Raw genomic sequence first — 13,252 nt, forward strand, 5'->3', positions numbered from 1 at the left:
ATTTTAGCAACCTTGATAATTTAACAAAATTTACCAACTGGCAAGTTTCAAGTAGTATTCATTCCAAACTTTTATATACCACAACACTGCTCCTAATCATCTGTGAAAAAGCTGCCATGCAACAGAAGACTGGGAATTGCTAACAATAATGATGAAAACTAATTCAAACGATGCCACAGATAGAAGCTTTTGCGAAAGCAATCTGCATCTTTTCAAGTTGGTCAAGCTAAAATTGCCTTTTAGAAAAGCAGTTTGTCTTTCATTACAAAGGAAGACAAGCTATTATCTCTGTACCCTACCAAGTACCTAATGCACAGGTCAAAAAATAGGCAAGAATTATGCATTGAGTTAGGGAAAGTTTTACACAAGTTTGCCTATGCTGCGAAGGGAGGACTTTCCCTTTGCTTTCTAGGTGTATGATGTGGTTCATTGTCACAAGTGTGGTGTAAAAATATATAGGCTCTTTCTTGGCCAAGGTTGGCGCATGGTCTAACCCTGGTTATCTATAGCCTCTTCCCAGCTGCACTAGAGAATTGTCCTGTGAGCTGTCATCTCTTTCAGAATTGGCTTCAAGACTGTGCAGATCTAGGTTAATCTGGTTTCAGTGCTATTTGGAATACTGTAATTTTGTACTTACATGGGACTGCCTTTCCCTAAAGTAAGGTAATTCAGCGTATTTCATAAAGGAAGGGGTTGTAAAAGTTCAGTTACATGCTGGACAGTATGAATCACAGTATAAATCATGCCTGGCGAGGAACTACAGTTTATACTCCAGAGTGAATACATTAGGCAAGGACGTCAATATTTTAACATTTTTATTGCATCTACTTTTTTGTTGCTGCTGCTGCTGCTGTCGTTCTCTGTTTTTCTTTTGGCTTAATTACTTTTCCTTAAAGTATGCCAGGTACCTGGTAAGTTGACTCAGCTTGGAAAATTGATTCAGGTGAATAAGAAATGAGGGCTTGTGAACTCATGGAGTGACTCATGGATTAGATGGCTGTTTTTTTGTTGTTGTTTTGTTTTGCTTTTCCTTTTTAAAAAGCACCTGGTCTTACAAACTACCCCCAAACTATTTGATCTCTGGCCAGTGTGCCATTTCCAGCTTTGTCATCATCTGAACAATAAGACAATAGAAATAATAATAATAAAACAACAACACAACAGCAACAAATACAGATTCTGCAGTCTGAAAGTAAACAGCAGCTTTCTCTGTGGAGTAAGGTGGGGATCTGTGGGGTGCCTGATGCTTTGGTTTAAGGCAGATTAGAAATACACTGTTCCTCTAGTGTATAACAGTTGACATTGTAGACTAAGTGATTTTTTTGGCCAGCAGTAATTATCAGCAACCTTGTAAGCAAAAGGAAGAAATGAGTAAGTAAAGATTTTCTAAGAAGTGGTTTAGATTCATGCCAGTTGTTATTTACGAGCATTCTAGATAAAAGGCTTAACGTTGGGTTGCTGAGGTTTGCAGTACATGAGTATGTAACAATATAAACAATTTGCATGTTATCATATAGGTTCTAGGAAAATCCTTTCTCTGACCTGATTAAGGACTCTATCTTGAAAAGGATTATGTATGTTTTTAAGTTAATATGCTGTGAAATCATCAGGACTCCTGGCAGTGCATAATTCAATAATGTGCATATATCTTCAAAGGACTGAGACCTAAATAAAATACATGCAAATCAACATGATAGTTTTGAATTTTCCTAAGATGTGATGTAAGGCTAAGCTTTCTTGTTAAGAAGAAAATGATTTTAGAGTGGCCCAGCATGTCCATAGTCAGATCTAACACAGCAAAACCTATGTAGGTTACAAATACTCAGAGAGCTAATACAAATTAGTGGGTTTTGATAATTGCACACACAGTGGATAAAGTGATCAAACTCAGGACATCACAAAATAGGCTCTATCGATTGATCACTACAGCCGCGTCTGAATCTAAGAGTGATAGTGATGTGTTCAGTACAATTATTTATGGAGACTTTGCATGCTGTGTGGACTGTTCACTTTTTGAAGCTGTTTTTTGTTCAAAGCAGAGCTGGTTTGTCCAAGTTAGAAAGTGCGTGAATTTATGCTTCACAGGAACAAATATTTTTGCAGCTAAGATTGAAGATTTTATGTGCATGGTGAATAGCCTAAGTAAATTAGATAGCATTTCAAATTCTTTTAGCCTTTTTAGAGATACAGATCGACATTTCTGGATGGCTATTTTCTAAGTACTGTCTCAGATGTATGAAGAGTTGCTGGGCAGTCTAGAAGGTTAATGTTAGGCATGGTGAGATCCCACCAAATTTTCTCCTTCCCAAATCCTGAGTCATAGGAGCTTGGGAAGCAGCCAGGATCTTTACTAGATGGGAATGAGATTTTTAAGCATGGCTGTGTGAGATGTGCCACTGAATTCCAGGCTAGTATTTACATAAATGAAACGTGCTATGGGTATTTTCCCCTACTTATGTTCTCTGTATGGTTTGTGCTTTATCCTTTGTTGTTGTTGTTTTTCTTACTTTCTCTTTTGCATCCTCCCCTCTTCCATTTGATCATGAAGAGGCATATTTTAAGATCTTAAGCAGAAATGCAGAGCTTTTCAGTTATGCCACCTTTGCATAATAAACTCCTGAATTAAATGTCAGGGTTATAATTATTGCTCAAGTACACTGGCAGGTGAGACCAGGTAACTCAAGCCAAGATGAAAAGGTAGTAGAAATAACTCTATTAGTGAGATGTGGTTCAAAGAAGACACATTAGGGTCAAGTGTAACTGGCCTAATGATTGATCTGGATTTTGTGGTGTGTCTGGTGGCGTAACCCTGGCAAAGGGCCAGATGTCTGCCCAGCTGCTCCTCGCTTGCTCAGCTGGGCAGGAGGAGAAAATAGGCTGAAAAACCTTAAATGTGATGAAGACAGGGAGGGCCCAACCTCATCCCCCTGCCCAGCAGCCCCCTGTGCTCTCCCGATCACTTTATCCACTGTGTGTGCAATTATCAAAACCCACTAATTTGTATTAGCTCTCTGAGTATTTGTAACCTACGTAGGTTTTGCTGTGTTAGATCTGACTATGGACATGCTGGGCCACTCTAAAGTGGGCAGGGGATGTGGTCAGGACTTGGCGGTTCCTCCCGCTCCCTCTGCTCTCCACAGGCCGCCATTGCTCTCAGGAACAATTCTCTGGTGCAGGCTCTCCACAGGCCAGCACTCGCCTTTTACAGCCTGGACAAATCTGACATCAGGGGCCAGATTTTGACAAGATCTCGACTGGGAGAGCTGTTTTCGGTGTTTTCCATTATCTCCTTCCCACTATTATGTAGATAAAGAGCGACAAAAGGTATGCTGAAAGGCCTTTGAGAAAGGGATCAACTGTGTCCCTTTTCCTGTTACTCCCTCTTCACAACGTTCATAAAGGGAGAGAAAATGACTGCCAGCCGTGGCCTTTTGTTCTTTTGTGAGGTAATGACTAGCCATTGTAATGATTTTAAACTCTTGTGTGGTGTTCTACCTCTTTATTTGTCCTAACTTCAGAGATAGCCCGTGGTTACAGTGAGATCCTCACTGAGACAGCAGAGGTGAGGGAGCCTCACCTGAGGATCCTCCTCATGCAGTATTTGCACAGGGGGCATAATCACATCTCTGTGTGTGTTTTTTTTTTCCACCTTTAAAAGTTATTGTGAATGCAGGTAGAAAAATGCAATACAGTTACATGGTGCAGTCTATACATCTGTGGTCATAACAGATGGGTTTACTCTTAGGTTTCAGTGTTAGCTAGGTTCTAGCAAAATGGAGACTAAAAGCACATTTCAACTTTAACAAATTCTTTAGATTTCAGGACATAATCCAGCAATATAATTGAATATATGCATATGAGCAGTGTCTCTGATTGCAGTAAGACAGTTCCTAATATTTAGGTACATGCTCATTTGCTCTGAGACCTTAATGAATAGCCCTCCTCTCCAATTCAGTGCCTGTGATATTCCTCATTTCAAAGTCTGCTCTGCTTTTCTATTCCAACATGCCTAGAAAGCTTAATGTTGGAGGAAGAAATATCTACAGTTTCCTAAGTTTCCATTACAAAACTGACTTGTCTGCTATTTGTAACTTCACCAGAGAGTTACTACTCAGACTGAAACCTTCTGTGCTAGCTATCTCAGTAGGGCTGAATTTCTGGGTAAGAAAGCATTAGCTAAAATGTTTCTGAGACCAGGATTTTTTATATTATTATTTATTTATTTAATCTTGGAGCTCTACTGTTCTCACATTTTGGAGAAAGAAATGTTGCGGAAGAGCTTTCCGGTATGAAAGCAGCTATTGGCATTACCAGCAATCATTTTTGCCAGAATCTGGGAGTGCAATAAATTTGATCAAAACATGAGGTTCTAAAAATTCCTTAGTGCAAGTGATATTCTGTGCAATGCTGTATTAGAATTTGGCAGCTAATTGATGCCTATATTGAGAACACACTTTTCTGTCTAACTCCTATATGTGAAACCACAGAAAAAATGATTTTGTCCTTATTTCTTATTTCTGCTACAGAGCAATTGGGTGAGGCTATGTATCTCACTGGAGAGTATTAAGTTAGTCATTCATGTTGCACTCTTCATTCTCAGAGTGCCTCTTTTTGATACCATTTGGGTTAGGTTTAAAGTTCTGGACTTCTGCTACTCCTGCAGTCATTGGAGACCACTAGGAAGTTACTGCACTAAGAAGGCTGAATATTTAGTGTATTTTTATTTTATTTTATTTTTAGATTTTCTAGCCCCTAAAATTATTTTGAAATAATAGTTGTCTTTTATTTTTAGACCTTAGTGTCCTGCATGTGTGCAATTGGGGTCAACTGCTATTATTTCTTAGGAATGGTTTGAGTAGATGCTTTCTTTGTGTTGATGATAGCCTTTCTTCACATAGCATGGCCTTGTGCATTGAATAAACTGGGGCTCAGTAGGAACACTGCTGCTGTAGGAATTGAAGGGAACTCCAGACACCAGCCCGCCTGTTCTGCCTGGGTAATATGAGGTGGGTGTTCTGAGAGCTTTAGGAATGGGCTAATGATGGCTCTCTGTTCCTGTGCTGCAGAACCCTTAGTGCCAGAAAGCTTTCTTTCGGATCTAGCTGAAATCTCCCCTGCCTCAGTGCAACGTAGTCAGTGTTTGTATTAAAACAAATGCACCGTTAAGGTTACACAGACAGCTTCGTATTTAACACTTTTTAACCTGAAGGTCAATTTTATATGTATGTAGCGATCCAATGTAGAACAGGCTGAGACTGACAGTGTTTTGCATCTGAAGATACCATATTTTTATTTATGGTTCAGTCAAAATAAATTAGAATAATCAATGATTGTTTTGAAAGCAAATTACTGGGAGCACTATATATCTATCAGGGCAAGTGCTGAAGAGATGAGAATGGCTTATAATGCCAGAATGAGTTGTGTAAACATGGGTATTTATATACTCAACAGCAGCAAATCTTTGGGAGTTGTTTTTTTCTTGGCTGAGTCTTCTCTGATCCCGTTTCCATCCCTGAGGAGGAGAAAACTGATGCTTCTATCACACATGTTCCATTATTGATTTTCATTCCAATCTACCCAAAGTCTTCTGTGCTGGAAATAATTAGACCCTGTGAGCAGAGATGAAGCAAAAATCTATGCAATGCTGGATTGCCAGAAATGAAGACAAGGGTGCCTAATTAATGTTGCATATAGAAGTCTCTTTGGATGAATGGGTTTCCCTTTCTCAGAAGCAGCTCAGCAGTGGTTATGTCACAAGCTTGCTGTTAATTAGTGTTCAGCGTGTGCCTAAAAAATGGCATGGAGGAATAAAATGTTGTACAGCAACATTTTACAAGAGCTCTGCAATTAGAAGAGAATAATGTGATTGTATTCTTGTGGGCTTCATTCTGATGGCAAAAATGGTTCTTCCATATGAAATATACTTTATGGATTGTCTCTAAGCTCTCTAGAAACCTCTAGTCACCAAGGAAGTTCGGACATCTTGAAAGCTGGACTGGAAGTATGTTGGGAAGGTTAAGGACAGGAAAAATGTTCCTAGGAGCTGAGGCAGCTGCAGCCATGCCAGCAGGTGAGGACTATCCAGAAAGCAAGTCAGGATCTGGAGGAAGCTGGCAGATCTACTTTTCTTTGACTCTAGAGTGAGAGTTATGTGGACTGAAAGTGATCTAATTCAAGTTGTGCAGCACATCTTTGGGAAACGTGAAAGCAAGTATTTAGACTGTCAGTTCTCCCTCACTGACAAAGTCTTCACACCAAGCATGCGCTCAACTCTCAGCAGAAATATCTGAAGGGAAGAACTGGAGGTTCAGAGAATGGAGCTTTTGGGATCTGAAGTATCTGAAACAGATTAAGCGAAAAACTTAAGCAGATGGATCTGATGCTGCTGCACTGCTCTGTGCATGCCAGTGAGGAGGGTCCTGCTTAACCCGGCCTGCCCTGATGCTCTAGAGGCTGAGGGAAGTGGGTGCGTAGCCCTGACAAGTATCTTTATACTTATCCCACTCATTTTTCTGTAAAGCTGGATCCCCTTTTTGGCACTCCTCCAAATAACAATGCTACTAGCCTATGTGTGCTGCAGAAAGCAGCAGTAATGTATTGTTTTTTGATGTTGTCAGAGGTCTCTGATAGCAGATGGATTCTGGTGGAATTGTTCTTGTCCAGCAATCTGCAGGCCACTGGCATGCCTTCTTTCAGCTTTTAATTCTCTCCTTTTATACCTATTCCCTCCTTGCCCTCCTACATGGGTATTGTGTCCAATCTAAATGATACAGTTGCATCTCTGAATAATTTAAATAGCAACATACCTTCCTTTTCTTTTCTCCCTGTAAATGCAAAGGAAGTTTCTCTTACTTAGTCCCAGACAGCAAACACATTTTTCTTCTCTTAGAGAATGCATAAAACCTGGGTTCCTTGGTTGAACAGATTAGTCCAACTGTTGAATCTGCAGGAATCTTCCCGGACTGTGCCTTAAACTGCAGGAACAGATGTGTTTTCTGATTAAAATCCAGTTGACATCAATATGTTTTTAGCATGAATTTGACATAGGGAATGATGTTTTCCTCATATAGTAGAAGCTGCAGTTCTGGTTTAGGAATTTTATGAAATGTTAAGAGTGTAGAAGAAAGCTGCTGTTAAAAACGAGATTTTTATAATAGAGTAGTTGTGTGCCTTTAACGACCTCTCTTTTCTTCCCATTTGGCTGCTTGGCATCTTCTCTCTCTACTCTGATTCTGTTTTAATAAGCGTTTTTCTCTGCAAACTGTCAGCTCTGATGCACAACTGAAATGGGTGCACGCACAGGCTATGATTCCTCTCCCCTTTGCTGCATTTTGATTCTGAACTCCAGATTAAGTCTATTTAAATAATCTTGCGACTTAAGTCAGCTCCTAGACACTTTTTGATGTTCAACAAATGGTAAAGCATTTCAATAATTTAAATCAAATAACCAAATCCATATGAAATAGGCACTTGTTATCTTTCCAACAGATTTATTTTCTTCCCTAGATCCATTTCAGGCTGTGCTGCAGTTGCCAAATCAAAAATAAAGTGAGTTTTCAGTATAGGGATGTGATAAGTGTGTGATTTCCATTACATCCCAGTGTGCTATATAATACAAAATGAAAACATGTAACACGTTTTGAGTATAGAGTTGAAATGGATTTTCTGACCATAGCCTAGTCTCAGTGAATAGGTGCTAAAGTAATGGCAAAGACTGTAGCTACCGGGCTGTCATTATCATTTGAGTAATTTCCCAGTGGTAGAAGACTTCAGACCTATGGGCACAATGGAAAAAAAAATGAATCCTTTTGTCCTTCTTCCCTTAAACCACCAGGCTGATGAGCCGATACTTTTTGAAGTTCTTTTGAGTGTGGGAAACAGTGGGTTCAGGCTGGTTGTGCTTGTTTGTGTGTTATCCTTTTTTTTTTTTTTTTTTGTAAAAACATTCAAAGAAACCTTTTAGAAACATATTTGAGTGTTTTAAGCAAATGGAACTTCAAGAGGATGTGAAAACATTTCTGGCTTCACAGACGTCAGTCATGTTTCACTGTTTTCTTCAGTAGTAGCAGAAATGCATCTTTATAGCATGTATTTTAAATTCTTATGAGGATAGAAAGCATTGCTGCTTGTTTGGTCCATCCAGAATCAGTCATCTTTGGATGTTGCAGAAATGAAACTGGTGCTGGATATGATCAGCCTCTCTTTTGTCTTGCAGCCTGGCCATACATCCCCAAAAAGATGTTGTAGTCACCGGCAGCGATGACCGCCTTTGGAAAATGTGGGCTTTACCTGATGGGAACATCATCATGACAGGTGAAGGTCACGCTGATTGGCTCTCAGGCTGCTGCTTCCATCCAAGGTTAGTGCAAACAGTCCCCTGAACTAGTGCTAATCCCTTCTGGGGAGTGCTTGTTTGCTCTTTCTTTGCTCACTGGCCTGCTCTGATGACTTTCTATTCTCAGTATAACCCTGCGCTCTCTGCTGAATTTCCAAACATGTAGATAAATGTTCCTCTGGCTTTCAGTGTGTTGACTTAAGATTGATTGCTTTTAGTATTTTGTACGTCTTAAACTTTGTCCACGTGCCAGTGCACGTAACAAGGAGTAATAAGCACTTTAGGTCTAGCTGTATTCATATTCTCCGTGTTCATGCACCATAACAAACACAGTTCTGTTATTAATAATAAAGAAAAGCTGATTTCTTGTATCGAGCATTGCCATGTGATGAGATGTATTCAAGTTTATCTAGAGAATATGAGCTTTCCTCCTTTCTCTTTATACAGTTTTGAAGCTGAATTAATAAATGAAAGTGTTCATTGAAAATGAGAAGGAAATATTTAGGTTACAAGGGTCACAGAAATAGGCCAAACATAAAGTGGATTTCTTGGTCATTCTGATGAAAAATAGAATGCCATTTTACTGTAAGAAAAGATTTCTGTTTTTTAGGACTGAGCTTCTGTAGATTGAAATGATTTTGCCTCAAATGTGTGAGGCTGCAGTTGTAATGGAGCTCTTTACTGTTAATATAACAGAGGTCTGCCAGGCTACTCACCTGAGGTTCACTTATAAAAAGAGCGTTATTAAACCTCTAACCTTGTGTTTTCACTGTATTTATTTTATAAATCTATGTTAGCTCTTTCCTTCATGAGAAGGAAAAGAATACTGTTTAATTTCATAGTTCCTCCTGATTTCTGATACTGTAATGAGTTAACAAACACAAGCTAACAAGCATGTGATGCTCTAAACACAGTAAAATCCCTCTGTTTAAAGCCTCAGGAACACATAATAGTGCTTTCTGGGATAGAACATCAGCACTTACTCTTTGCTTGCATCTTTTTCTCCTGTGAAACATAGGCTTTTTCTTAGGGTGCTAGTGCTTCACAATATTCTCTTTCTCACATGTCTGTCCTCAGAAACAATTCCATATGTTTGACAGAAAAGACTGATATGTAACTTTAAAAATTGCATGTAATAGAGATGGGAAGAGGAGAGAAGGGAACTCTCAGTTTCTTGGATTAGGACAGTAGGATTTTTTTCCTCTTCCTGAGTTGCACCTCGGTAATAGAGGTTGCACCAAGTTTGTGACCATGCTGCGTATCCTAAGCCTAACTTTCAGATAAACAAAATGCTGCCTTGCCTCTTACCTGTTATGAATATAAAATGTGTCATAGGGAAAGAAAGGGAAATACAATTAGAAGAGCATGTTATCATTTATAAAGCTGCTGGGCATACTAATCAGATTTCGATAACACATTGTTACCATGACACCCGCTGACTCAGAGACTCAAAACTATTTTCTCATTAGTCTTTGACCAGAATACAGTCCTTTCAATAGGCTTTCCTATTTCTCATTCAATTATTGAAATTAAAATGAGTTGAGGTACATCATTATTCACTTGCAGTATAAATTGACTCCTGCTGGATGCTCTGGAGTGATTCAAAAATAGTGCTTTTACAATATTGTCTTCTGTTACTGGAGGAAAAATATATATAATGTGACAGAATACATTTAATCATAATTTCTTCTACCCTTCCCCCCCGTACATCAGGTATTCCAGAAGTGAAAATAATGAAATAGAAATTGAAAGTTTTCACAGAAGTTTTCCACAATCAAATGTAGATAGCCTCTAGTTTTATTCATGATTTAAAAGGATGTTCAAAAGTTGAAAAGAAAAATATTTGTGTGGCTGGGCTATTAAATTGTGATCCAGAAATCTGGGTTAAACTCTTGTGTTTCTACGTTCTTTCCTTGTTGCCCTCTGTTAGCTCATTTCACCCCTTTTATTTTCTCTGTTTATAAAATCAGGTTTAGAGCAATCTCCATGTTTGGTCTGAGAAATATTCTGTGTGCAGGTGCACACACAATTAGGTCCATTTTCAGGCTATCTTTGGAAAACATCAGAATAATTCACTTGCTGACGTGGCATGTGCTAATAACGTGAGGAGAAACAGATCTTGACCTACGATGTGAATTTAACTGGTGCTTCTGAACATACAAGGGACTTAAAAGTCCATTTTTACTCAAGCAAATCCATATTTGTATTTTTACTCAAGCAAGGGTCTTCTCATAGCTATGTTTGTGGCACCGCTGTAAATAAGGGTCAAGCTGAAGCCTGGTAGATGTGAAGGTCTGTCATCTTCAAGCTCCAGGTGCTCTTAGGTTCCTACGTCCTTAGCTTCTCCAAGAGCAGTGAGAGAATGTGGATTGGTAGTAGGAATTCAGCTGTGTGCAATATGAGTGGGAAAGTTTCTTTTATGCTCTGTCCCTTACCCACAGATTAATAGGAAGCAGTGATGAGGTTTTTCATTTGAATCCTTCCCGGTGCTGATGTACAACAACATCCTCCAGTGCAATGATGCCACAAAGTCTTAGGGGCAGAAGCCACTGAGTTTCTGGAAGGTTGTTGGGTTGGAGGGGTTGGATGAGTCTTACTTAGCCCCTCACTGACAACGTGCTTCCCAGGCAATTACTGGGAAACATCACTCCATGCCATTTTTCATTAAAAACATTTTTTTCCTTCACATATGAGCACAGTGGGTAGATGAGAGTCCATGATGTGCCGAAGCTCCCAAGTCTCGTGCCACTCGCATGGCAGTGGCTCCCAGGACACCAGATGAAGGGGAACAAACTGGCTCTGTGCATGCGAGGAGAGCAGAACACCTCAGTTGTGATGCTCTCTGCAGATCTGAGAGCAGAATTTTGCCTTGAGCTTTTTAAATAAAAGCAAAACTTCAAACAGATCCCGTCATCTACAGAGTGCAGCATCTGGATGGAGGGAGGAGAACAGCACATCCTTTTTGAAGCTCAGGTGACAACTGGTCAGACTTCAAAAACAAACACTCTTTTTTACTCCAGTCTGGCTGAACAGTATATTGCAGATAAACTAGCTGTTGCAAGAGCCTGTCACTGCTGAAAAATTTAGGAATGTTTTCCAGCTTAGCTTTTATATGTATGAAGGAGTGAGGGAGCCTGAGTGACTGCTGTCCATGCGAGCTTCACGTCAGAAATCTGGGGAGCTGGAGAAGAGCTGTGCAGTCCGCCTGTGGATAACAGGTGACCTGAATGAATGGAATAATAGACAAAATCTGCATCTTCTGAGAGTTTCCAAAATAAGCTGAGGATGTTCACACTGCATCTTTAAGAACCAGAGTCTACTTGCACTGAGGTATTTCAAGGCACATGCTGGATTTATCCATCTTCATGAGTAACCTTCCTGGTGGCTGAAGAACAGCAGAGGTGTTTGTTCATGTCCTGTAAAGTGCCAGTGAACAGTACAGTCCTGTGTTCTTGCTCAGCGCACATGCCAGTATTAGTGTCCTTAATATAAATATTAACCAGGTCAACTTATCTAAAATGTTTGTAGCCCTTTTCACGCAAACCTTCAAGTCTGTGGAATACCATGAATTTCTGTCAGAGGGAGGCAGAATTCAGCAGGGAAGCTGTTCACAGGAAGGAGAGGTGGGCAGGATTTTGGGGTAGCCTGGACCTGTTGTTCCGAGGTAACAGGCAGAGTCTGACACCCCTCATTGCTCACTGAGCCCCACTGGGCTTGTGCTCGGAGAAAGGAGAGAGATGTTGAGCAAAAATAAGGCTCAACAGCTTGGCAGAGCTTCACAGTGGTCACACTCACGTTGCTTGAGAGCTGTAGTGCTTTGATAACCAAGGTGGATTACAATTAGAGGGCAGTCTTCTGTTTTTCCCCCCACCTCTACAGCTCTTGGCTCCCTGCGGAGTGAACTGGTGAGGAGGGCTCCTCAGATCCTCCTCATATTTTAATAATTCCTAAGGCTAATCTTAAATTTAGTTTAATTTCTATGAGAATAAAAGGGTATTATCTATTAATCCCATTTGTTAAAAGTACTGACTTTATTGATTCTGTAGCTATTTGGTGAAAGCAGGGAGACCTCTAGGTGCAACAGGCGCTGCTAAAGGGATCTACAAGGCACCGTTACAAGCTGACGCGCGTTCCTTAAATGCTTTTGTCTGTATGTACCCTTTAACTGAATGCTGGGTTTTGTGACTTGACCTTGCTACTGGAAGCTCTTTCTAATCTACAGAGACCTTCACCTAAACCTTTTGGAGCTTCAAAAAACCTACCGACAGGGAGCTAACGGCAACATTTGGGGTCGGTGACTTCAGTGCTTTCCTTGGAGCCCTTCAGGCCCTGCCCAGGCTGGGTCAGCAGTTGCTGGCTATGGCAGTGCCACGCCTGCTAGCCTGGACAGGTCCGCAGCACATGCCATGCAGCCCAGGGCTGCCTCTGCAGGTCGGGGGGCTGCTGGATGCACCTGCACAACAGGGCCTCCTGCACACAGAAACCCTGCAGACAGACTGAGATGGTTTCCTGATCGATCACCTTTGAAATTATGGAGTACCTTCAACAGCATCTTTCAGTAAGGAGCTGAAACAATGCAAAACAAGCCGTGTAGGTTACAGTATTCATCTCCTGTGGGGGAGAGAAGGGACCTCACAGCCCCAGAGGCTTCAGAGGGTCCCTGGTAAGAGAAGCTCTTGTGTTCAAACGAAGGTCTGGAGTGGTCAGGTGAGCTCCTGTTCAACCTCAGAGAGGAGGAGGAAAAATGTCAGCGCCCATCCTTTCTGTCCAACCAGAGTGAACCAGGCTTATGGTCGTCTCAGTGACAGGATATCAGAGATTGCTCTTAATTAGTGCTCCAGCAACGGTGATCTTCGGAAGACTTTTTCTGTTAGTTTTTCAGCCATAAATGTCGAGTACCACATTCTGCACTGAACA

General features: G+C 40.6%; 1 protein-coding gene across 5 annotated transcripts in view; it reads left to right on the top strand.

Annotated features, from left to right (window-relative positions):
• The window catches only part of SPAG16 (sperm associated antigen 16), a 398,567-nt gene that overhangs the window by 207,309 nt on the left and 178,006 nt on the right, over nucleotides 1–13,252 (top strand). For all 5 annotated transcript variants that reach the window (XM_035331772.1, XM_035331773.1, XM_035331769.1 and 2 more), the window contains one exon: nucleotides 8,216–8,359. In XM_035331772.1, coding sequence (XP_035187663.1) covers nucleotides 8,216–8,359 — 144 coding nt within the window. The remainder of the gene's footprint in view (nucleotides 1–8,215; nucleotides 8,360–13,252) is intronic.

This window comes from Oxyura jamaicensis, chromosome 7, assembly GCF_011077185.1.
Source record: "Oxyura jamaicensis isolate SHBP4307 breed ruddy duck chromosome 7, BPBGC_Ojam_1.0, whole genome shotgun sequence".
NCBI classification, from domain to species: Eukaryota; Metazoa; Chordata; class Aves; order Anseriformes; family Anatidae; genus Oxyura; species Oxyura jamaicensis.